General features: G+C 40.5%; 3 protein-coding genes across 5 annotated transcripts; 1 reads left to right on the plus strand and 2 right to left on the minus strand.

Annotated features, from left to right (window-relative positions):
• Positions 1-27: 27 nt before the first annotated feature.
• LOC121975582 (probable protein arginine N-methyltransferase 3) lies at positions 28-4463 on the minus strand. 2 transcript variants are annotated; one of them, XM_042527313.1, is made up of 8 exons: positions 4154-4463; positions 3632-3953; positions 2694-3233; positions 2417-2514; positions 1611-1689; positions 1277-1534; positions 1021-1188; positions 28-689 (listed from the first exon to the last, which is right to left on the minus strand). In XM_042527313.1, the coding sequence occupies exons 2-8, from the start codon at positions 3920-3922 to the stop codon at positions 243-245; spliced, it is 1881 nt and encodes a 626-aa protein (XP_042383247.1). In that variant the 5' UTR covers positions 3923-3953; positions 4154-4463; the 3' UTR covers positions 28-242. The 2 variants fall into 2 exon arrangements, with proteins under 2 accessions (XP_042383247.1, XP_042383245.1); XM_042527311.1 differs by having other exon boundaries at positions 3632-3946; positions 4154-4445.
• Positions 4464-4932: 469 nt separating this feature from the next.
• On the minus strand, positions 4933-8738 carry LOC121975583 (NASP-related protein sim3-like). Its single transcript, XM_042527314.1, has 6 exons — positions 8424-8738; positions 7678-7916; positions 6339-6548; positions 6173-6263; positions 5797-6064; positions 4933-5645 (listed from the first exon to the last, which is right to left on the minus strand). The coding sequence occupies exons 1-6, from the start codon at positions 8687-8689 to the stop codon at positions 5280-5282; spliced, it is 1440 nt and encodes a 479-aa protein (XP_042383248.1). The 5' UTR covers positions 8690-8738; the 3' UTR covers positions 4933-5279.
• A 634-nt stretch (positions 8739-9372) lies between these two features.
• LOC121977742 (protein ASYMMETRIC LEAVES 2-like) lies at positions 9373-10823 on the plus strand. 2 transcript variants are annotated; one of them, XM_042530179.1, is made up of 2 exons: positions 9373-9507; positions 9896-10823. In XM_042530179.1, exon 2 carries the CDS (start codon positions 9910-9912, stop codon positions 10528-10530), a length of 621 nt encoding a protein of 206 aa, XP_042386113.1. In that variant the 5' UTR covers positions 9373-9507; positions 9896-9909; the 3' UTR covers positions 10531-10823. The 2 variants fall into 2 exon arrangements, with proteins under 2 accessions (XP_042386113.1, XP_042386112.1); XM_042530178.1 differs by having other exon boundaries at positions 9393-10823.
• Positions 10824-26235: the final 15412 nt, after the last annotated feature.

Genomic DNA, 26235 nt, shown 5'->3' on the forward strand with positions numbered 1-26235 from the left:
TCAAAAATATTTTAAGGGGATTCAACCTCGACAAAAGAAGCATATCGCTCGACAAATTCTACTTAAATGGCTTGTGGGTTCTAATTCTTACTCAATCTTTCAATATTATGGAACAGCTCCATGATTATGTATTAAATCAAGCTTTTCATAAACATCCAGACAGATAAATACTGATATATAACCCTACATTACAAAAATTCAGAAGAGAACAGAGACTTGGGTGGCATGAGGTCATTGAAATCTCACAAATTGAAGATCTGAACTGGCCAACTTCGCTTACGACCATCTGAGCTAATAGCTTGAGGTTCCAATGACACATCGATACTGCGATGCGCTGACGACCGAGCGATGCTGATGCGAGACCTGATGGCAACGGCAGGGCACTCTTCTGTGCCAACTGCCCCAGTCATGCTGGCAGTAATATCAGAAGATGATAGAACAATTGGTTCCCTGAACATGAGAATGGTCTGAGACCAATGAGTTTTTGGAGAGTAAGGTGACGTCGAGAGGTTGGTGGGCATCTCCTTGCAGAATCTGCTAGTAAAACCCGTCTCAAACCAGAGCACCATCCCGTAGCAAGAGCGTGTTCTGGCAGTGGTAATGCCATCTATGGATTCTGTTCTCAATTTCAATTCAAAACTTGATGTGAAATCCATATCATCCAGCTTCATTGTCACTAGATCAAAGGACTGGCATATATATTTTAGAATATAAAAGAAATATATTAGCAAAGGTTAAGAATAAAAACAGAAGCCAGCTTTAGAACAAAAACACTTAAAGCTTAAGGCTTTCTAGACTCTGAACAATTTTGTTCTCTTCAGCAAGTGGTGTTAGCATTTTGAAAGAAATAAGAAAAGGATGTATTATAAGGGTATTTTAAACAGCAGCTTGGCTTGAATAAGAGTTTCGAATGCACTTCAAGGTTTACTTATGTGATTGTTACCTTCAAATTCAAAATTGGATGTGTTGCAGAATCAAACAAGGGGTTTGCCAATTAATAGAAGCTAAGCATGAACTTACATGGATAGCTGCAGTTTCTGTCACAATTTCCCGGCTGTCTATGGTATCAACGATGGGAGCAGAAGAAGAATCCTCCATAACTTCTTTGCCGATGCAAGACATGTCAAAACCATACACATTCTCCCAGAAAGGTATGCTTGTCCCACCTCTTCCAAATCCAGCTCCAAACTATAAACAAAAGTAGCAGTTCAGATAGAGTATAATAGATTGACCAAGTACAAAGGTACAAGTGAGGTATGTATTTTAGCAGCCTTACTATGGTTGCGGTATCAGGAAGGATAGCACCACCAGGCTTTAACCATCTATCACGAGCATAGAGGACCGAACTGAGCATCGACTCATACAACAGGCAATAACCCATCCACTCGCTCACTATCACATCGACACTACTTGGCAAAACATGTATGAATTTGTCAAGCTCTTCAACCATACATTGAACAACATTTATTACTCCAGGACACTTCTCTCTGCCTTTGGTGGTGTTGTCTGACAATAGGCCATTATCACTGGCTATCTAGTATTCAAAAAATAGCGACAATCCAGTGAGAATCAGTTTATGAAAGCAAATTCAAGTTAGGAATGGCAATTACTTGAGTAGCAACAGCAGCCATTTTCTTGCTAGCTTCAACAGCAATGACCTTTGACGCACCACCCTGAGCTGCAAAAAGACTATAGAAAACATAGATAAAGCAAACAGACAAACAATGATTCTGCAAAGAAACTGCTATACCTGTGGAATTAATTATATTATCAAGATACACTAAGATAGTTGTTATGAATTTAAAATAGACAAATGCAATCTAAAGTTAGTTTAATCAACCATCTAATTAACAAAATCCAATTCAGATCAAAGCTTCTATCTTTAGCTTCTAACTTTAGGAATATAGTTATCATCTAAAATTGGTGTGCAAAGTTATTAGTATATTTTTGAAAAAACTTATATAGAGTCAACATAAACCTAACTATTATTGAATTCCTGGTAGCTATTATACTCCTTTGCAATTTCATCAAACAAAAATTTAGTTGAGATAGCTCATTAGCTCCCCAGTTTTGACAACTAAATCCTACAAAGTCCATGTCAGCTTGCTCACAACTTCTGCTTGACTTTTGGAGAAAATCTCTTAAAACATACAGTTCAGTTCTTGTTCAGAGTCACTAAGCAGAGTCTGCCTAATAGATACCTCAAAAAGCATTAAAAGAATTATAAACTCAACTCAACATTTTCTTGAAAAGGAAGAAAAGTAAAACTAAAAAGGGTAATTTGTTTAGGAAGAACAAATAAGAATCAGTCTGATAAGCTATAAATACAAACAATGGAATGGGCACAAATAGCACCACATTTTCTTAAGTATAACCAACCAAAACCATAAGGAAGGAGGTAACAAACCAGCGTTACCTTAATATCCCTGTCCCACAACCCACATCCAAAACTGTAGCTTGGTTAATAAGAGAGGGATTATTTAACAGCGCTCCTTGGTAAGCATCCATTCTTGCCTGAATTTGGTTCAACATTAGTTTTGTATAACATGTATATATACACACACACAAATATATGTGCAAAGGAAAATGAAAATTTTCTAGTAAACAATCACTTTACGCAGCAAATCTGGAAAGAGGTATTTATATTTTCTGATAACCTAATAAGAAAAGAATTATTTTAGAAAAAAACGAACCTTATCACTGAGCATCTCCCTGTGTATGCCAAAAGAGCCATAAGCACCAAAATATTTCTCATTTACATTTCTGATCTCCTTCACAGTGACATTAGCAAAAGACTCCCTTAATTGCCCATCTTTATGTTTCTCATCACATGGTTTAAAAATAATGTCATCGGTTGGCTTTCCTTCAAAATTATTACCCAATATATGTATACATTCTGTTTTATCTTCAGTTTCTGTGAAGGTGTTGGAGACTGAAGCATCACCATTCAGAATGCTGTGACCACCATTACAGAGTCTAGGTAATTTTTCATGGACAACTAGCTCTCTCATTATTTCCTCTTTATTTATTGTCATAGGATCATCTTCTTCATCTTCATCACCACCAAAACTATGCAAAAGTGGATCGTCTCCCATAAATGGTTTTAAATAATGATCATCTTCCCATAAGAATTTTCCATCCTTATCAAAACTGGGAGCTGGATGCAAATGATTCTGAAGATCTCTACTGCATTGAAACTCTAGACCACAGCACCAGCATTTATTTTCAGAGACCTGCAATTAAATAAAAGCAGAGATGGTAACTGTGAGGATTTGTGTGTTTGTATTATCTGCATAATTCCTCGAAAGTATGCTTCCAAAATTTCCAAAGCATAAGACAAGAACATTATTTTCTTTTTTTACATTCAAATCAACAAACTAAAATTTTCTTGACTAATTTTGCATTAGATAATGACAGTATATTTAACCAGTTATATTTATTACATTATTTTGAGGGTGTATTAAAATGAAAATACGAAAGTAGACTATACACCTTGCATAATCCAAAACCTTTGACGGATTATCTACGATACTTCCTTTAAAGTTTCAACAACCAAAAAAAAACAATACTCTTGGAAAACAGCACAAAATTTTGTTGCAAGGACAAACAAAAGTTGATAATGGCTGCCCACCTGAGACCTCACATAGTTGATGAGCTTGAAGGAACCATAAAAATCTAAGCTCCACTCACGAACAATGCTGTGGAAATCAAAGAAGTGCTTACAGCGGCAATGGTCAAAGAGGACCTCCACAGAACCAAATCTCGAACTACAGAACAAGCAAAGGAAATCTGCAGATGAGTCCTCCTTGTCAGATTGCCAGTCATCCCATTGCTCAATTTGCTCCTCTTCCTCGTCTTCTTCCTCTTCTATCACATCTTCAAATTCTTCAGATCGCCTGAACTCAATGACATCTTTTGCCATGGGGTTTTGCTCCGAAAGCAGCCTCTGAAACCTTAATATGTTGTGTCAGGATTCCAACAAATAAAACCAACCATTTATTGACGCCATTATCATAGAATTTATAGCAGTTTTGTCCAACAATGACAGATTGGTGACAGCGTGTTACCAAATCCTAGCGAGAAAATCTTAGGCCAGAATCTCACTCAAGCTTAAACTGTATCAATTTGGGGAAAATGAAGCAATTTGACCTACCGACGCGGGCGGTTGCAAAGCCGGTTGTGCCTTTTGGCTGCAGCGCAGGAACTATCGCCGGAAGCAGTCTGGCTTGAGGGTAAGGATGAAGTGGAAGCCGAGTACGAGGAGAGACACCTAGAAGAAGACTCAGCGGAGTAAATAGAGGATGGAGGAAACGACAGAAGGTGGGTTGCAGTCGAGGAAGAGGAGGCAATGTAGGGGATGCTGCTCGGCGGAGAATACGAAGGCGGCCGTGGCGGCGGCCGAGCGAGAGAGAATATATCGTGCGCGCGGATCGTAGTAAGAGAGGAGTGCGGATTCAACAAATAGGGTTACAGCAACCTGTTGATGACGGATCCGGATTTAACCAGGGATGGGCGGATGGGCTTGGTCCGGAGTCCAATCTTGAACCCGAGTTCAAAATCCGTATTCATAATTTAAAAAAAAATATTAAACGGATCCCGATTTTTATACGAAATGCGCAGATCTGAACAAATAAATCTGGAAAAAAAAATAGAAATCTAAAATAAAAAATCTGATAAATCACGAAAACTTCCAAACCCGATACTTTTGGATAAAAAAACGCGGATCCAATAAAGAAAAAATAAATATATTTTACTCTAACAGTATAAGGAAAATCAGGCATCCATCCAACGTTATTCAATATCACTCATCCGTGATTAAATAAAGACAGATAAATGATAACGTATTTTTTTACTCTAAAAAAATTAGTCCTCCAATAAAGTATTTTACATCTAATAAAAATTAATCTTAAAATCTATTGAAACAAACACTCGTAGAAATACCCGTGGAGGCTGTTGTTTTTTCAATTATGAATACGGATTTCGAATTCGGTTGTAGCAAATCAAAACATCATAGCCAAGAGAGACATCATAGTCAATGAACATCCCTCAGCCCCCAAATTAATTCATGATACGATACATCAAAAATATGTCAGCTGTAGCTAAACACAGACGCCTAGAATCGACAAGAGAGACAACTACGAATGGTCTCACCATGACTTTGGTTGGCCATACTCAGAGCTCCTTGGTAGGCAGGCATTCGAACTAATGACCACAACGCAAAGAGTGTCATGAACAACATAGAACTCAGCGGGGAAGAGACTAAGAACTAACATCCCACGCTACTTTGAGGCATCTTCAGCATCTTGCACGGCAGAGGTGTCACCATGATCGGTCGCATTCTCAGTGTGATTATCCAATGCAAACCTTTTATTTTGAGGATCGGCGATACTTGGGTTTATGGTAGCTCGCTTAACGCCTCTACCCACAACGCCTAGGTCCGTTATAGCACCATTTGTTGCAGCAGTAGAAAGTGTCGGAGAGTCAAAACCACCACTATTTACAGCTCCCATCTGCAAGGAAGTCAGTGGAGTTGTGGATGCACTTGGGGCATTCATCTCTCCAGACATCAGCTTGGAAGCTATCAACTTCACACCATCCGAAAACACAGATCTCGGAGTTGCCAGCAACTGCTGTAGGTCTTCAAGCTACAATAAAAAAAAAGTGTTAGTGTTAATAACTTATTGAAAGGTGTAAACATTGAGAATATCACAACATTGACAATTCAGATCACAACGCAGATCTTTAAGGAGACAGCATGTGGATTTAAGGGAAGGAAAAACTAGTTAAAAATCATACCTTCTTTTCAAGTTCAGACAAGATTTCAGTCAAAAATTCTATGTCTTTTGTCAAATTAGATGCGGATTTAATCTCTTTAGCAGGTGCAGAGTCATTTTTCTCTGAGTCCAGAATAGAACTTTCAGAAGCTCCTGTGACAGCAGTTATGTTTTCATCTTCCTTGAGTCTTACTAATCGAGACTTGCAAAGTGTTATTGCCTTTTCACAATAAGGTATGGCTTCGCTGATCCTTGATCCCAATTCCAACACTAAACTAATCCTGAAGTTTCTGAAATCAAGTAAAGGAAGCAAGAGAAGAAGTTACGTACGAGGCCTTAAATTCTCACTTCCAAGCAAGAATTTCAATTTCATCAGAATAACCACCAAGAAAGGATACAATTCCACAATCCGGCGGTGGCCAGGCTCGACTAGGTTCTCCAAAATGGCCAGGGCTTTTAAATAGTCATCTAGTGAAGTGTCAATATCCTCTGCAAATTATCGAAGTTGTTGATTTCTGAGTATCATTTCTGATATATGTAATTAGTATCGATAAAGGAACGCACCTCTTTCCATTGAGACTTCGGCTAAAGCAGCCAAGATGTTCACTTTCTCCATGGTGTCACCAGGTTGCTTCTCAACAATTGCCCTTGCAACATCCAGCATTTTCCAGGCAAGATCCAGGTCTGATTCATCTTCATCTGCTTCAGCTGTATCCTCTTCATCATCTTCACTTTCGTCAGCATCATTACTAGAATCCTTGTTCGAACCTTCACCTAGACCACATTATGGAAATGTTAAACGAACACAGCATCGAAAACATTGTCTTGCATTTATTGATATGAGGCAATGGCAAGAAAAAAGAAAGGAAAAGGTGAAACTTCTTTGATAACAATGCCAATGAAGCAACATAAAAGAATCAGACAAATGAGTAGAGAAAGATCCCTTAGCGAACACATTACAAATCAGCTAATGCTTATGACCTATGAGTGCAATAGAACAAGAGGCAAATCAGTCTTGACAATATTGGACAATTTTTACCAAATCTTAGCCACAGAGAAATTTCAAAATTGTTTACAGATCACAACAGAAATTAACAAAAACAGTAAATTAAAGATGATGAAGAAAGTGGTAAGTATGACGAATGCAAGAAATGTATTAATGATTATCTTTTCATAAGAAAATTAAAAATGTGTCACATATATTTCAAGACTCAGCATTAACATTGATTGTCTGTACTAGTGACTGCACGTTTTGCCACTTATAACTTTTCAAAACTCAGATCTTGTTTACATTTACTTTGTTTAACTGCAAGGTAGAATGTAAAAAATGAAATTAAATAGTGAACATTGATTTAATTCTCAGAATTATCAAGATTAAATTTTCTATGAGCATAATTAGAGTTAAATAGTACTTTTTCTTAAAGAAAATGCATATGCATGCACAATATATCAACATAATCTATCTAGAAATGCACTGATCCAACATGGTTGCCACTTGCATACACTTTTAAAATCTTGGATTCATATTTAATTAGTATAAATCCTTTTTATCTATTTATATTACCAAAGGACTAGCTTTATGAAAATGCATCTACTGCCAAAGACATGGCATATGCTTAGTCATTACATATTCTAAGTTCATTGCTCACCATTGTTTATTGAATATGCAATTATACATTACAAAACAACTAGACAAATGCTCACGATCTATAACATTTTATCATTTTCTACTGTATTGTGATGTATCATATCCAATTAGTTCAATGTAAAATTTCTAACTTACTGAATCATTTTATATCATCAGGTATCTAAGCTAAAAGAAAAGTTATCAATACTTTGAATACAAATTAAACATCATGCAGCAGCATTAACTTGTAAGTTCATATGAAACATGAAAAAATACCTTCAGGCACCTCATCCTTCAATGATGAAGAATCTTTACCAACATCAGCAATATCCTTTGAACTTCCTCCATTCTCTTTTGCACAACTAGAAGTTGTGGACTTCTCATCATTTGCTGGTGAAGTTTTAGGGAAGTTGCCCAATGGATCAGCTTCTTCCTGAGCCTTGTATAGTAGTGCACATCCATACTTATAATATGCACTCGCACATTCTTGTGCAAGCTCACCAAAGTGTGAGACCCTGAAAAAAAAAATATAAATAACTATGCCACTATTAACCAGTCAAAATACTCTTTAGATGAATATAATAATAAAAAAAATCAATGATATTGCTAAAATCATGTTAAGGTTCATGTCAATGCAAATGATGAGTTTGAATAATACAACCTTATCCACACTGTTCAGATAGCACTTCAAATTTTTACAGCGCAAGCTTAGGACAAACACCATCAATTAACTAAAGATATCTACTGTAGAAATTGTATCAAAGTGATTAATTTATCAGAGTCTACACTAATTGCTGTTCATCGGAATTAAAGAAAAGAAACTGTCCTGCTCTTTCAGCAAGTCACCGGCTAACAAAATGAGAGATTTGCAAATGGTGAGACGGAATCTATAAGGCGTGTCACCAGACGAACTGGTAGTGAAAACGTAAATTCAGTATATCCTACGGCAAGAGAAGGAAGATGGACGAACAGAGATGTGGCTTTACCGGACACCAACCAAACCCACAAAACGAAACCCTAACCTGATTTCTAGCGCACGACTGAGGGAGTCCACGGCGTCCACGAACTCCCCGTCCTCTATTGCTTTCGACCCTTTCGCAAACAGCTCATCCGCGCCGGCTAGGGTTTTGTCGGCACTCTCTTGGTCCCCAGCGCTCGAAGACCCGCCGGCGCTAGTGAGCACCTCGTCGGAGCCTTCCTCCAAGGCCATGGTTTGGCCGCCCTGGTCGGGGACGGTATCGTTCGCTAGGGTTTCTTCTTCGGTGCGGTCCTGGTCGGCGGAAGTCATGGCGCAACCTCGTGGACTAGTAGGAGCGCTGGGTGAGTGGGACGAAGAAAAGCAGACGCGTTCCATTCGGCGTGGTTCATAAATGATTTCCACCAGCGATTCAACGAGGCCCGCCAAAGGCCCAATAACAAGTCCATTTCCTGACAAAATCCCTAAACGGATAATTCTTCTATTTTGATTGCTATAAAAAGTTTTTTTTTTTTTGCAGGTTTATTAAAAACTAAATAATAATTTTATTTTTTGAAATAAAAATATAAATTCAAGAATAATGGCGATTAAGATCCATGGTCATAATGAAGTTGGGTCATGGTTGACATGCACATTTAATCGTGATATGGACACAACCTGATTAAGTAATCATTTTGAAAAAGAAAATTCGATCAAAACCCTATTTTAGCTATTTAAATTACGTCAGGCTACTTACTACCCATTATGATTGACCTATATAATTAAGATCAGTTCGAACTACATACTATTTATGACATATTTACAAGCCAGAAATTAGAATGGGGAATGCACTGTTAACAAAAGATCAATTGCCTGCCCAGGGTTTTAGATAAGTACTGGATGGCAATTAGCAAAATGTTCGTGTCACAGTAGTTTTTTTCTCTTTTCTTTTAATTATTTAATGAGAAAATGATCATTAATGTGACTAATTTTAATATGATATTTCTTCTTCATCTCTCTCTCTCTTCCTGTGTTGGGATCTGAAGTTTACTCACGCAACCTCTCCTTCTCTTTTCCCCTTACCGAGTGCCGCAAATCCTTCCGATCCCCGCGGATTCAACGCTGAGGAAGAGGAGGAGGCGAAGAAATCGGTATACTTGTTTTTTTTTTTCTTTAATTCCATTCAGTTTTGTGTTTAGTTTTTAGAGTTTCCTTCTTGTTTTTAGAATTAGTGTTCTTGAGCAGAAGTTTCTTCTCCCACGAAAAATGATCTTACTTTGCTTCTTTCTTGACATCTCACAATTTTTTAATGAGAGAAGAAGAAGACAAAAAAAAGATGAAATCTTTTTCGACTCGAGATCCAAAAGATCTGATTTTTTGAGAGGAGAGTGAATTATTTTTATGATTTATCCATCTTTTGGATCGAAGCAGTGATCTTGCGAAGGAAAAAATCAAGCGAAATTAGTTCTAACCCTAATTCATGCAATAATATTGAATGATTATCGATGGTCCGCGGTGGGTTTAAATTACCATTTTTAGGAAATTGCCAAGAGATGACGTCGTCGAGCTCGCCGTGCGCGGCGTGCAAGCTGCTGCGGCGCAAGTGCGCGCCGGAGTGCGTGTTCGCGCCGCACTTCCCCCCGGACCAGCCGGCGAAGTTTGCTAACGTGCACCGCGTGTTCGGCGCCAGCAACGTGGCGAAGCTGCTGAAGCAGCTCCGGCCGGAGCAGCGGGAGGACGCCGTCGTGTCCCTCGCATACGAGGCGGAGGCGCGCCTCCGCGACCCCGTCAACGGCTGCGTCGGCTACATCCACCTCCTCCAGCGCCGCCTCAGAGAGCTCCAGCACGACCTCTCTCTCGCCGAGAAGGAACTCTCCAACTACCTCCTCGTCCCCGCCGCCGGCCCCCACTTGGTCGGCCTCCCCCATTACGCCTTCAATCCCAGCTTCGCCGGAGGCATCAACGGGATGGCCGCCCCGATGGCGATGAATAGTACAGACCCGGCACTGCCAGTGGGGATGCTGTACGATCGGACGGGCAGCTTCGGAGCGACAGCAACATTCCGGCTGCCGGCGGTGCAGTTGTTGAACGGCGCCGGTGGATTTGGAGCATTGTTAGAGCAGCAACAGCAGCGGCAGTACCATAATCCTGAGCAAACACACGGGGAAGAGTAAGATCAATGGTTTAGGTCATTTTTTATCATTAATTAATCAAGATCAACAACATCAAGAAAGAATAAGATATTGAAAATAGAATTTACCTCCTCCGCGTTGATCCTGCGACGGGTTGATGGGGGCGCTGCGACGAGCGTATTCACCTTTTACCATCAAAATATAAGATAGAGAAATTAAGGGTATATGGATCCACATACGGTATATATGTAATGCTATTATGTATTCTTTCTCTCTCTTTCCCTGTAAATTAATCAAGCATTTGCACTGTCAGTAAGATATAAGGTGTTATATCATAATACATATCAATAAATTTGTTACATACAATACAATAGCAAGTTACAAAATTTTCTTGCTATAATGCTGTTTCTGGTTCAGTGTTGACTTCAGTGTTTCATGGAGACAAAAAATCTAGTTGAATGACTGGGTTTCTTTCCAAGGACATTAAATTTCGGCAATTGGAATGGAGAGGGTGGTGGCAGTGCAGGAGGCGCAGTGATAAGCAGCAGCGAGTGCAGCATAAACTAGATCGGAGTGAAAGATCATGTCTCCCTTTGGTCATCATGAGGAAGAATATATAGGTCATATATTATCGCTGCAGACACGCCTACGTGTCCTTTGCATTGCACACCTCCATCCCAAGCTCATCATTCTTATTGTTCTCTTCTTCTTGTTCTGTGGCCGTGCTATCTACCATTTCTCGATCTATCCCTCGTAATCCATACAGTAGATACTGATACGTATGCTATATATATAATACGGGGTGTTTAGGGCAGCAGCACTGAGACTAATGTCACTGAGCATGCCATTGCATGACCGCGAAGGCTTTGGACAATCACTCAAAGATTGTGCGAGTATAAAAGGGATTCATCTTCTTTGCACTAGATAAATTTGGAGGAGACAAACTAATCGGTTGCTGATCGAGACTGTGCACAATTATTTGAGAGTGACAGGGTCTTCGTTTGAGCCCACATAATTAATCTTTTTTATGTTTGAAAATGATATGGAGCAGAAGAGTATATATATGTATAAATTTCATACGCTATACAATTTAGCTTGCGCGACGGGGATGATAGCCTACGTGGTCTGATGCAACCTAAATTTAATTTTTTTTAATACTTCTCTCATTTGTATGTAATTTTTTTTCTCCTTCGTACAACGTTGGTGTAAATCAAGGATTTGAATTATACTAAATCATATTGACTAATGTATGAATACGTGTTGAATGCTAGGTTGGTTGGGATAAAATTTATCCAAGTGGAACAACTAATATTTTGCTACATAAACTTTGTGCTACTTATTTAAGGGTGTAACGGATGCATTAAATTAAAAATTAATACAGCCGAGTGAAACGTTGACATTTCACAGTTAGCGAAAAATGATCATTAACACTGCCTATTGGTCTGAGTTCCTACATATAGAGGCTTCAACCACAGACAAAAGGTTACATGCTCAAAAAGTTGAAGCTCTCCACCTACGTTCTCTTTTTCTTCTGTTGTACATCTCTTGCCCGGCAGAGTGCCCATGATAGCAATCGGGAACCTCTTAGTTTGCCGTGACCATCAGTGCTTAGTGGGAATCACGGTTCACTATTGTATCCTAGGAAACAGACAACCCGAGGAAACCTCGAAGCACAGCCGGAGGTGGGGCGAATCTATTTTAAGGAAACTGCCACCCTCACAGGCCTTGGTCCATCCGCCCGCTAAAATTTTACGTTCGTTCGGTCGCTAACTCGGTTGGCCTCTGCGTTTGCTCGACCCTCTGCTTGACCGACCTCTTTTCGCTCGGTTGCACGCCCGTCTGGCTGTAGCTCGCTTAGCCTCTACGTTCGTTCGACCGCACGCCCGTCCGACCGTAGCTCGCTTGACCTCTTCTTCACTCTGTTGCACGCCCATTTGGCCTTAGCTCGCTTGGTCAGTTCGCTCGCCCGCTTGCTCAGTTCGCTCGGCCACTCGCCCAGTTCTCTCGGCCGCTCGTTTGTTTGTTCGCTCGATCGATCAGTCACTTGGTCTGCGACTCACCCGTCCAACCACTCACTCTCTTGGCCTCTTCACTCGCCCGGTTAGTTACTTACCCGGTCGCTCGCTCGGTTTGCGATGTTGTCCGCTCGCTCGCCCGGTCGGTCACTCGTCTGTATTCAACACTTGGCAGAAACTAGCTCCTGTTGGTAGCCTGAGATTATCAGCTTAAGTCATCTCGACAAATAAGTTTTGTATATAGATTCGGTGTATTTAAATTAAGCTAATTCTCCAAATCTCTGGCAATAGATTGTTTTATCCAATAATCTTGAAACAAATTAGATTCTGTTGAGATGACCACAGAACAAAGTGTTGAGGTGCAATAGATTCAACACACGAAGGCCCCCTCCATCTTGATTGGAACTGTGCCAATCAATCATAGGGAAAACCTAGAGAAGTTTAGTGGACTGAACTTCAAGAGGTGGCAGTAGAAGATGCTCTTCTACTTGACCACGCCCAATCTGGTTCGGTTATTGATCGAGGACCCTCCCAAGCATGCTGAGGATGCTGATGCACAGACCATCAATGCAATGGAAGCATGGACTCATTCTGAGTTCCTTTGCTAAAACTACATCCTCAACTTCCTTGCCGACTCATTATACGCTGTGTATAGCATGAAGAGAACGACTACGGAGCTGTGAGAGACCCTAGACAAGAAGTATAAGACGGATGACGTGGAGGCCAAGAAGTTCACCGTGGGCCGATTCCTGGACTACAAGATAGTTGACTCTAAGATGGTGATAAGCCAAGTCCAGGAGCTTCAGGTGATCTTGCACGAAATCTACTTAGAAGGGATGATTTTGAGTGAAATCTTCCAGGTGATTACTATCATTGAGAAGTCGCCCCCCAGCTGGAAGGACTTCAAGCACTACATGAAGCATAAGCGGAAGGAGATGAATGTATAGGAACTTATTGTTAGACTTCGCATCGAAGAAGGCAACAAGAGTTCAGAGAGAAAGCTGTTCTCTTAGGCTACTGTGAAAGCCAACGTGAACGAGCATGGTCAAAACTTGAAATAGAAGAACCCTAAGTCTTCCAAAATGGGACCCAGAGGAGGCATCAGCAAGAAGAAATTCTCTGGGAAGTGCTTCAACTATGATTGAGTCGGTCACAAATCTTTGGAATGCAGAAAACCGAAGAAGAAGCAGGAGGTCAACCTGAATGAGGGGCCAGAAATGGATGACCTCTATGCAGTTGTCTCAGAACTGAACCTGATCGGTTCAAACCCACAGCAATGATGGATCGATACTGAAGCTACCAGACATGTGTGCTGCAACAAGGAGCCGCTCCACAACTTCAAAGAAGTTAATTGAGACAAACTATTCATGGGGAACTCAACAACCTCAGACATCATGGGCCAAGGAAAAGTAATACTGAAGATGATCTCGAGTAAGGGCCTTACTCTAAATAATGTGTTATATGCTCCGAAGATTTGAAAGAATCTAGTGTCTAGATCACTGTTAAGCAAGCATGACTTTCGCATTATTTTTTAGTCAGACAGAGTTATACTGTCTAACAATGGAATGTTTGTTGGAAGAGGCTATGTATTTGATGGACTGTTTAAGCTCAATGTAATGAACATTAGGCTTAAGATAAATAAAAATGAAAGTTCTTTCACTTATATGCTTGAGTCTTCATATTTGTGGCATGATAGACTAGGACATGTTAACTACGATGTGTTGTGTAGATTAATAAATATGTAAAGCATACATGCATTCCACCTTAAACGAAACACAAGTGTGAGATTTGTGTTGAAGCAAAAATGATAAAGTCATCCTTTCAACATATTTAAAGAAGCAACAAACCACTCGGGCTAATTCACACCGACGTGTGCGGTCTCAAAGGTACACCAACACGTGGTGGGAATAAATACTTCATCACTTTTGCAGATGATAACACAAAATATTATTATGTGTATCTTTTCAAAAGTAAAGATGAAGCTATAGAGAAATTTGCACTATATAAGAATGAGGTTAAAAACTAGCTTAATATTTTAGTCAGACAGAGTTAGCCTCTACATTCGTTCGGTCGCACACCCGTCCGACCGTAGCTTGCTCGACCTCTTCTTCGCTCGGCTGCACACTCGTTTATTCTTAGCTCGCTTGCTCAGTTCGCTCGATCGCTCGCTCAGTTCACTCGGCCGCTCACCCAATTCTCTCAACTGCTTGTTCATTTGCTCGCTTAGCTGATCGATCACTTAGTCCACGACTTGCCCGTCCGACCACTTACTCGCTTGGCCTCTTCACTCGCCCGATTAGTTCTTGCCCGGCTGCTCGCTCGGTTTGCGCAGCTGTCCACTAGCTCGCCCGGTCGGTCACTCGTCTGCATTCAACACTTGCCAGAAACCAGCCCCTTCTAGTAGCATAAGATTATCAGCTTAGGTCATCTCGACTAATAAGTTTTGTGTATAGATTTGGTGTATTTAAATTCAGCTAATTCCCCAAATCTCCGGTAATAGATTGTTTTGTCCAATAATCTTGAAACAAATTAGATTCTGTTGAGATGACCACAGAACAAAGTGTTGAGGTGCAACAGACTCAACACACGAAGGCCTTCTCTGCCTCGATTGGAGCTATATCAATCAATCATGGGGAAAAACCAGAGAAGTTTAGTGGATCGAACTTTAAGAGGTGGCAGCAGAAGATGCTCTTCTACTTGACCACGCCCAATCTGGCTCGGTTCTTGATCGAGGACCCTCCCAAGCATCTTAAGGATGTTAATGCGCAGACCATCAGTACAATAGAGGCATGGACTCATTCTGAGTTCCTTTGCTAAAACTACATCCTCAACTTTCTTGCCGACTCGCTGTACGCTGTGTATAGCATGAAGAGAACAACTAAGGAGTTGTGGGAGACCTTGGACAAGAAGTATAAGATGGAGGATGTGGGGGCCATGAAGTTCATCATGCGTCGATTCCTGGACTACATGATGGTTGACTCCAAGACGGTGATAAGCTAAGCCCAGGAGCTTCAGGTGATCTTGCACAAAATCTACTCAGAAGGGATGTTTTTGAGTGAAATCTTCCAGGTAGCTACTATCATTGAGAAGTTGCCCCCCGGCTGGAAGGACTTCAAGAACTACCTGAAGCATAAGCGGAAGCAGATGAATGTAGAGGAACTCATTGTTATACTTCGTATCGAAGAAGACAACAAGAGTTCAGGGAAAAAGCTGTTCTCTTAGGCTACTGTGAACCCCAAGTCTTCCAAGATGAGACCCAGAGGAGGCATTAGCAAGAAGAAATTCTCTGGGAAGTGCTTCAACTATGACTGAGTTGGTCACAAATCTTCGGAATACAAAAAGCTGAAGAAGAAGCAGGGAGGCCAACCTGAATGAGGGATCAGAAATGGACGACCTCTTTGTAGTTGTCTCAGAACTGAACCTGATCGGTTCAAACCCATAGCAATGGTGGATCGATACTGAAGCTACTAGACATGTGTGCTGCAACAAGAAGCTGCTCCACAATTTTGAAGAAGTCAATTGAGACAAACTGTTCATGGGGAACTCAGCAACCTCGGATATCATGGGTCAAGGAAAAGTAATACTAAAGATGATCTCGAGCAAGGACCTTACTCTAAACAATGTGTTGTATGTAAGGGATCGGTGGCCGGCTAGAAGGGGGGTTGGATAGCTAGGTCACCCCCAACTTCGATTTCTTCTCTACACGGTTAGTTTGCGCAAGCGGAAATGAAACTAAAACAAGAAAGCAATGAGTAAGAACACAAACGCTAACACGATTCTTTTACGTGGTTCGGAGATTGCTTGCTCCTACTCCACGGCGTGTCCTTGAGGTGGACGAGCCCTTGATCCTTCGGTGGATCAGTCCCCGGCAATCTCCGGCTAGAGCTTTCTCCTTCTCGGTGGAGCAAACCTCTCACAAAGGATCTCTTCCTCTTTACAATGATGAACTTAGGTTTAGGAGGAAGAGAGTAGGCTTGGAAGCTTTTGGGCAATGACAAGGAGTTATTCAATAAGCATGAGTAACCTCCTTCAAGCCCCAAAGCTTTTAAATAAGAGGAGAGAGTTGATCATCATATCAACTCATCTCGCCACCAGTCGATTGCTAAAATCACCGCTAGTGTTGGAGGTAGCCAACGGCTACTTTCCAAAGACCAACGGTCATATACCGATCTAAAACTAGCAATGATCGTGATCGCGAAAACTTGCAATGATCGATCTACACCGACCGAACGAACAGAACCATTCGCGCCCGATCGGCTAGCGATCGCGCAATGATCGCTAAAACATGCAATGATAAGATCGCTACAAGAACGCTACAAGATCGCCACAAAGAAACCCTAGAATTTATGTTTTACTCGAATACAATCTCTCGTGTACTCGTACCCTCACCCTTACGACTCTTTTGACGCTTCCTTTGCAGCTTTACCAGAACCTTCAAGCATACTTTCTTTGGCTCTCGTCCCTCGGATGCATTCAAGCCTCCGGCTCGTCCCCAATGTCATCCTTCGCGTATGCCTCAAAATTGCTTCCCTCGGCCTTTGTCCTCGCTACCTTGTCCACGGTCCCTCGGATGCTTCATCCTTCACCGGACCCGAAGCCATCATCCTGAGTCGCATGTGTATCTTGCGAACCTGCACAACTCAAATACACATATCAAATACAAGGATGAACCTAACTTAAACTCTTTGACACACACATCAAAACTATGATCGTACCGATCAAAACCTAGGTCGATTGCACCAACAATCTCCCCCTTTTTGATGTGTGGCAATATGTTTAAGTTAGGCATAAATAACAACATGAAAATTAGAAGCAAAGCATAATACCCAAGCTCCCCCTTAACATATGCTCTCAACCATAATTTTCAAGTTTTGCACATAGTTAGGTTTTTAACTTAAACCTTTGCATTTCTCCCCCTTTGACACCATCAAAATTTGTACCAAACATGTATACATACTATGGTATCAATGTGGACTTAAAAGTACCCAAAACCAGCTCTTGAAAGTGCTGGAAAACAGCTACCAGTCGACTGCTATCTGTCGCAGTCGACTGGCACAAACCAGCCCGAATTTCAGCATTTTACAGCCAACTTGAGAAATGCATAGAAAATTCTAGAAAATTCGAAAAATCATGAAATTTTGAACACATATTTCTTATAATGTTATTTAACAAGGAAAAATATGTTTTCATTAAAATTCATCATATTTTTGAAGTTTTGATAAAAACTCAAACACTTTAAAAATCAATCAAGTTTGTATCAATTTGAAACCTTGTTTTGCAATCATATGTTTCAAAATAGCTAAACCACAGTAAATAAAACATAGAATTGTTTTCAAAACATTTGAAATGTCCAACTATGATCTATGGGCAAGATGTCCATTAATTAAACATTTGCTTTCCCCATAGTTGGTCTATGATCACTAAAAATTGATACATTTCATAACTCATCAAAATGCCATAAGCATATGTGAATTATTTGTATCATCCTAGTATCTCACATTTATTGTTAGAAAATAATGCAAGTCATTGTGAGATAAAGGTAATCTCTACTTAGCCCTTTTTATCATGAATTTCTATCAAGGCTAAGTGCTCCCCCTTAAGGTCTCAAGTCAACCAAAAAATTGGAATTATGATTTCTATGGTTGACTTGACCTAAAATCCTCTAACCCTTGAGGATTGATTTTGGCACCCAATAGAAGTTCTCTCTAATTGGGTTGACCAAGTACTCCTTAGGGATCCATTTCCTATCTATGGTCTTTGTCTTTGATTTCCCCCTAGCAAGTAGACAATGATAAGTCTTTTCATTATTGGGTTCATTGTATCCTAGCCCATTTTTCTTAAAACTTGCCCTTTGGCTCCCAATAATCATGTTTAAGGTATTTGAGCCAATTTCAAATTTTCTAAGGGCTATGGTGAGGTATTCTACCTTTTCCCTTAATTTCCTATTTTCCTCTTCTAAACATGAATCATTTGAACTTGTAGAGGAAGCATGCAAATCATCATCCCTAATAGGCATGGATTCTAATTTTTCTTTAAGCATGCAAATGTCATTTTTCAAGGATTTGTTCTTTCTTTTTGCCCTAAATAAATCATCATTTGTGCTTGAAATAATTTTAATTAAAATATGGGGAGGAAGATTATGTACCTCACTTACCGAGAAGTCCGAATCCGAAGTTTGACCTCCCCCTTCACTTGAGCTCCCCTCTTCATCTTCGCTTGAGCTCCTTCCTTCTTCTTGCTCGGATGAGGTGGAGGCTATATCATCAATTCCCATTAGCGCAAAGTTGACTACATGGTGCTCTTCTTCCTCCGATGATGATGAAGGATCATCCCATGTTGCTTTTAGGTTTTGAGCCTTCTTCCCTTTTTCTTTTGTCTTCTTCTCCTCCTTCTTCTTCCCTTCCTTCTTCTTCAAGAGAGGACAATCATCTCTTATGTGTCCTTCTCCTTGACAATTATAGCAAATGATCTTCCTTGTCCTACTTTTGCTTCTAGAACTTTTCCTAGCACGAGATTTGTTAGAAGAAAAAGATTTAAATGCCTTTCTCATCTTCCTTACCATATATGCCTCTTGATCGCTATCCATTGAGGCACTTGATTCTTCGGAGTCGGAAGATGGTGGTGATGAAGATTTCTTCTTCTTTCCCTTTCCCTTGTTTGCCACAAGGGCTACTCCTCTTGATCTATGAGCTTCTCCATCTAATCCTTCAACTCTTGTTTCATGAAGCTCCATTGTTGAGAAGAGTTCATCTAGAGAGGATTTCTCTAGGTCCTTTGATATGTAGTATGAATCTACAATGGAGCTCCAAGTTGTGGTTCTTGGGAAAGCATTTAGGGCTTTCATCATCATGTCTCGATTTGAAAGTGTCTCACCTACACTTGTTAGCCCATTAATAATTTCTTTAATTCTAGAATGTAAAATTGATACCTTTTCTCCTTTCTCAAGCTTGATATTGTTGAGTTGAGTTCGAAGGAGGTCTCTTTTTGCCAATTTTGCTTCCGATGTCCCTTCATGAAGCTCCACTAGCTTTTCCCACAAGTCTTTGGCACTTGTATAGTTTCCAATTCTTGTTATTTCTTGTTGTGGAAGAACATGTAGTAGGTGATGCATTGCCTTGGAATTTGCTAGATGCTCTTCTTTTTGTCTTTTGGTCCATCTTGTTATGTCGATTGTCTCATTCCGTTCATCCTTGGGTTCTTCAAAGCCACTTCTCATGATTAGCATAATGTCAAAATCGGTATTGAAAAATACCTCCATTTTCTTCTTCCACCATGAGAAGTCCCCTTCGAATTTTGGTGGATGAATGTTTGAGCCGGCCATTTTGATGAAGTGCTCTTCTCGGCGATTAGTCCGTTGAAGGGCGTCCTCGCTCTGATACCACTTGTAAGGGATCGGTGGCCGGCTAGAAGGGGGGTTGGATAGCTAGGTCACCCCCAACTTCGATTTCTTCTCTACACGGTTAGTTTGCGCAAGCGGAAATGAAACTAAAACAAGAAAGCAATGAGTAAGAACACAAACGCTAACACGATTCTTTTACGTGGTTCGGAGATTGCTTGCTCCTACTCCACGGCGTGTCCTTGAGGTGGACGAGCCCTTGATCCTTCGGTGGATCAGTCCCCGGCAATCTCCGGCTAGAGCTTTCTCCTTCTCGGTGGAGCAAACCTCTCACAAAGGATCTCTTCCTCTTTACAATGATGAACTTAGGTTTAGGAGGAAGAGAGGCTTGGAAGCTTTTGGGCAATGACAAGGAGTTATTCAATAAGCATGAGTAACCTCCTTCAAGCCCCAAAGCTTTTTATATAAGAGAGAGAGTTGATCATCATATCAACTCATCTCGGCACCGGTCGACTGACAAAGTCAACCGGTGTTACCGTTGAGGTAGCCAACGGCTACTTTCCAAGACCAACGGTCATATACCACCGATCTAAAACTAGCGATCGGTGCTGATCGCGAAAACTTGCGATCGATCTACACCGACCGAACGAAGAACCATTCTGTTACCGATCATAGCGATCGCACCGATCGCTAAAACATGCAATGATCACAAGATCGCTACAGTAACGCTTACAGTACTGCTACAGTAAACCCTAGAATTTATGTTTTTACTCCGAATACAATCTCTCGTGTACTCGTACCCTCACCCTTACGACTCTTTTGACGCTTCCTTTGCAGCTTTACCAGAACCTTCAAGCATACTTTCTTTGGCTCTCGTCCCTCGGATGCATTCAAGCCTCCGGCTCGTCCCCAATGTCATCCTTCGCGTATGCCTCAAAATTGCTTCCCTCGGCCTTTGTCCTCGCTACCTTGTCCACGGTCCCTCGGATGCTTCATCCTTCACCGGACCCGAAGCCATCATCCTGAGTCGCATGTGTATCTTGCGAACCTGCACAACTCAAATACACATATCAAATACAAGGATGAACCTAACTTAAACTCTTTGACACACACATCAAAACTATGATCGTACCGATCAAAACCTAGGTCGATTGCACCAACATTGTATGCTCTAGAGATTTGAAAGAATCTAGTGTCCAGATCACTGTTAAGCAAGCATGACTTTCATATTATTTTTGAGTCAGACAGAGTTGTACTGTCTAACAATGGAATGTTTGTTGGAAGAGACTATGTATTTGATGGGTTGTTTAAGCTCAATGTAATGATCATTAGGCCTAAGATAAATAAAAATGAAAGCTCTTCCACTTATATGCTTAAGTCTTCATGTTTGTGGCATGATAGACTAGGATATGTTAACTACGATGTGTTGCATAGATTAATAAATATGCAAAGCATACCTGCATTCCACCTTGAAAGAAACACAAGTGTCAGATTTGTGTTGAAGCAAAAATCATAAGGTCATCCTTTCAACATATTGAAAGAAGTAACAAACCACTCGGGTTAATTCACACTAACGTGTGCGACCTCAAAGGTACACCAACACATGGTGGGAATAAATACTTCATCACTTTTGTACATGATAACACAAAATACTATTATGTGTATCTTCTTAAAAATAAGGATGAAACTATAGAGAAATTTGCACTCTATAAGGTTGAAACCAGCTTAATAGAATAAGGTTGAAACCAGCTTAATAGAAAGATTAAGGTGGTTTGAAGTGACCGAGATGGTGAATATGTATCACCGTTCGCTGAGTTGTGTGATGAACATGAGATCAGATACAAAATTATAGCTTTTTATACTCCTCAGCAAAATGGAGTTGTTGAGCGTAAGAATCGAACTCTAAAGGAGATGATGCATTCTTCTATTAAGCTCTGGACTGCCAGAGTTCATGTGGGGGGGGGGGGGAGCTGTGTTAGCTAATTACCTTTTAAATAAGGTGCTATGAAAGAAAATAGATAAAAGCCCTTATGAGTTGTGAAATGGAAGACAACTATCTTACAAATATTTACGAATATGGGGGTGCCTTGCCAAAGTTTTGGTGTCTGATCCGAAAATGATTAAGATAAGACCAAAAATTGTTGATTGCATATTTATTGGATATGCACAAAACAACAGTATGTATCGATTTTTTGTGTATGAGTCACAAATACTGGAGATACACAAGAACTCAATAATAGAATTGAGAAATATCTCGTTCTTCGAGCATGTGTTTCCGTATAAAACTCGAGAGGATGCTAGCTTCTTAAAGCGAACATATGAAACACAAGGTGAAGATGATGATGAGGAACTAGATGAGGTTGAGCTTAGACAGAATAAAAGAGTTTGGGTAGAAAAATCCTATGAATCAGATTTTATCACTTTTATATTGGAAAGTGAGCCCCGAAGTTACTTAAAAGCTGTAGGCTCTTCTGATAGACCTCATTGGAGAGATGCAATTGCATCTGAGATAGATTCTATCTTACAAAACCATACTTGGAAACTTGTGGATCTTCCTCTTGGAAATAAACCACTAGGTTGCAAGTAGATCTTCAAGAAGAAAATGAAGTTAGATGGCACAATTGATAAGTAAAGGCCAGGTTGGTAATCAAAGGATACCGATAACAAGAAGACTTCGATTACTTTGATACGTATTCTCCGGTGTCAAGAATTACTTCCATTAGAGTATTGTTGGCTATTGCCGCTCTATAAAATCTTGAAATACATTAAATGGATGTAAAGACAGTATTTCTAAATGGAGATTTAGAAGAGAAAATCTATATAGAGCAATCAGAAGAGCTTTCTGTGTTAGGACAGAAAAATAAGATTTGTAGATCGGTGAAGTCATTATATGGCTTGAAACAAGCACCAAAGCAACGACATGAAAAATTTGATAATGCCATGAAGGAATGTGGATTCAAAATTAATAAATGTGATAAATGTGTCTACATGAAAGTCACAGAGAATGACTATGTCATCTTGTACCTATATGTAGACGATATTCTTATTATTGAGAGTAATGATAAGATAATCAAATTCATTAAAGATATATTGAACTCAAGATTTGACATGAAAGATATGGACCTAACTGATGTGATTCTAGGAATCAAAATTCTTAGAACAATAGCTGATGTGATTCTAGGAATTAAAATTCTTAAAACAATAGAAGGATTTGTTCTTAGTTGGTACCATTACATAGACAAGATTCTTGAGAAATTCACCAAGGGTGATACTGTGTTGGCATGAACGCCCATAGATACGAGTCAACCTCTATCAAAAAATTGAGGCAAAAGTATCTTTCAGATAGAGTACTCTTGAGTAATTGGAAGTTTGATGTACCTGATGAGTTGTACTTGACCAAACTTGACCTACGCAGTAAGTAAACTAAGTAGATACACGAGTAATCCCGGTGTTGAGCACTGGAAAGAGATAACAAGAGTACTGAGATACTTGAGGTATACTCATGAATATGGACTGCACTATATGAGATATCCTGCTGTGATCGAAGGATACAACGATGCGAGTTGGATATCTAACATAAAAGACTCTAAGTCTACTAGTGGATATGTATTCACTCTTGGAGGTGCAACCATTTCTTGAAATTTTTTTAAGCAAACGGTAATAACCAGATCCATGATGGAATATGAGTTTGTGGCTCTTGACAAATATGATGAAGAGGTTGAATGACTATGACAATTTTTAGAAGATATTCTAAGATAGTCCAAATCGGTGTCGGCAATTGCATATATTGTGATAGTCAATCAGCAATCGGTTGGGCACAGAGCCATCTATATAATGGTAAGTCTAGACATATACATCGTAGCCATAATACCATTAGACACTACTCTCAACGGGAGTTATCGCTGTTGACTATGTGAAGTCAAAGGATAACCTAGCAGATTTGTTAACCAAGGGGTTACATAGCGAGTTAGTTGTAAGTTCATCATGAGAGATATGCCTGATGCTGATGAGAAATATTGGTGCAAAGGAAACCCAACCTATGCAGACTAGAGATCCCAAGAACTAGGTTCAAAGGGACAACCTAATTGTACTGATAAAGTTGCTCACTGTGGAGGAACGACCCAATGAATCAGTGAAGGATGGAGGTTAAGCACACGACTTTTAATGATCCAAGAAGAGTAATATGGAATACTCTTAAGAGATCACCTATGTGAGAAAGAAGTGGGGCAGCTTCGAAGAGAATTAGAGACACAATTCTTAGAACTTCTCACAAATCCAGACATGTTCATGGCTAAGAATAAACACACTCATGAGAACTGATGTATCAGGGAGATTCTTGGGTGAGATATATCAATGCTTACACAAACGGTGAAACATTTCAAGGACATCGCGTCTATTGTCAGCCAGTAAGCAAACAAATCTCCACAAGAGAAGATTCAAAGTGTAAAACCTACCCATTCTATACTGAACTCAACTGCTGAATGCTATCACATACCCTATCTCCATTCATATGGGGGGGGGGGTTGTTGGATATATGTGAATGGAGAAGAGGTGGAAGAGGCATTGATCCGGTGGTAAGGTGGGGCCCGTCTGGCAGGAGGTCAAAGTGGTCAACGTCCTAGGCAAGCGTCCGATCAGACGAACTACCTTCCCGATCAGCAGGAAGAGTAGCCGGTTCGACACTTCGACAGCTCGGTCAAACACCGAGCTTCCGACGCTCATAAAGCTCAAAGCAGGGAGGGACGAAGGCCGAGCGGCCGTCCCGCTTGGTTAAACAGTGGATGCAGCCTCGACCCGGTAGACAGGGCTCCCTTGCCCAACAGGGTGGAGTCGGATAGCAGATCATTGGCCGAGCGGGCGCTCGGCCCAGCCATTGTATCACCCAGATGGCAGACTGGCTGAGCGGCTCTCCCGCTCGACCCAATAAAAGATAAAAGGGACAATTGTTGATATCTTCCTAGGGACCAGTGTCATCGACATGCGGCATGGTCGGCGGCATGGTCAGACAGAGAATCGTACGGTGAAATCTTCCACTGTCACGTCAGGGATATGCTCGGGCTGTTAAGGTATGGTGTCAGCCACGCTTTTCTGACACGTCCTTTTCAGGTATGCTTTGAGAAGTGTGCACACCTTGGGAAGAGTGCATGCACCTCCTGGGAGCCCTATATAAGGACCACCCCCAGTCTTCGACGGAGGTATGTTCACTACTGTAGCTATAGTTACACTGCTGCTCCTTTCTTCTCTACTTTATTCGCTTGTCGCCGGTAACTGACTTGAGCGTCGGAGGGCCATCGCCAGTGAACCCCTCCCTGGCTCGACACTAACAACTTGTGGTTGCAGACTTAGCTCGTTTGAGGTCCACGCCATCTTCAGCCGATATCCAGTCAACGTGAGCACCATCTCCCTAGAGTCCGTTGACTCATTCTCGGATAGGATCAATTTGGCTAAGAGTTATTATCGTCGGTCCCCCTCTCCTGACCGGTGACACGAGCATCATCGTTCCAATCAGCGAGAGGACACAAGAAGATCCCCATAGAAACCTCGTCGGAGAAGCGCTGATCCAACCAGAGTCGCACGCGACCGAAGCAGGCCGTCCGCTCAGGAGGAAGAAAATAGAAGTTGTTGGTGCAGCAGGGCCGACAAGAGGGGGGGTGAATTACCTGCAAAATAAAAGTATACCCTCCTTGATTCTTTCAACTCAAATAGTGCAATAGTAATAAAGTAAACTAACAGAAATAAAGAAAAAAAAATTCAGCAATTTACTTGGTTACAACTAAGAAGGTTGTTAATCCAAGGTAGTAGAAAAAGCTTTGAAAGATCTCCTTTTATGAAGGCGGAGAAGCCTATTGTTGGTTAGTCCTAGGAAAACGTACCGGTTCCACTGTAAATTTTTTTTTTTTTACAAGTGTCGAACCTTTCCTTAAATAACCTATTGTGTTCTTTAAAAGTTAAATTAGGAATCACAGACGGAACTTAACATCATTGATTCCAAATTTAACTTATCTATTCTTAATGGTTTAGATTTGAATCGCAAGCGGAATTTAACACTATTGATTCAAATCCACCTATGTTATTAATTCCATTAAATATTAATTTCTAAAATTGACTTCCAGGATTGCATGGCAAGGCACGTGACCTTCTTGGATATGGGAGCAACCACCACAGCCTAGACAAAGCCTTTTAAGGAAAGCTAATATTTAATTTCCTTAAATAACTCTAGGTTAACCAAAAAGAACAATCGAATCACAAATTCAAAAAAGAAGAAAACACAAACTCGAAAAACTAATTCAAAAAACTAGATCTAATTGCCTCTTGTATTTAGAATTCTTACAAAGAAAATAACTAGTATGATACGGAAGAAAATTACTAGTTATACCTTCTCTTTGTAAGCTAATA

Source organism: Zingiber officinale, chromosome 4B (genome assembly GCF_018446385.1).
Source record: "Zingiber officinale cultivar Zhangliang chromosome 4B, Zo_v1.1, whole genome shotgun sequence".
Taxonomy (NCBI): Eukaryota; Viridiplantae; Streptophyta; class Magnoliopsida; order Zingiberales; family Zingiberaceae; genus Zingiber; species Zingiber officinale.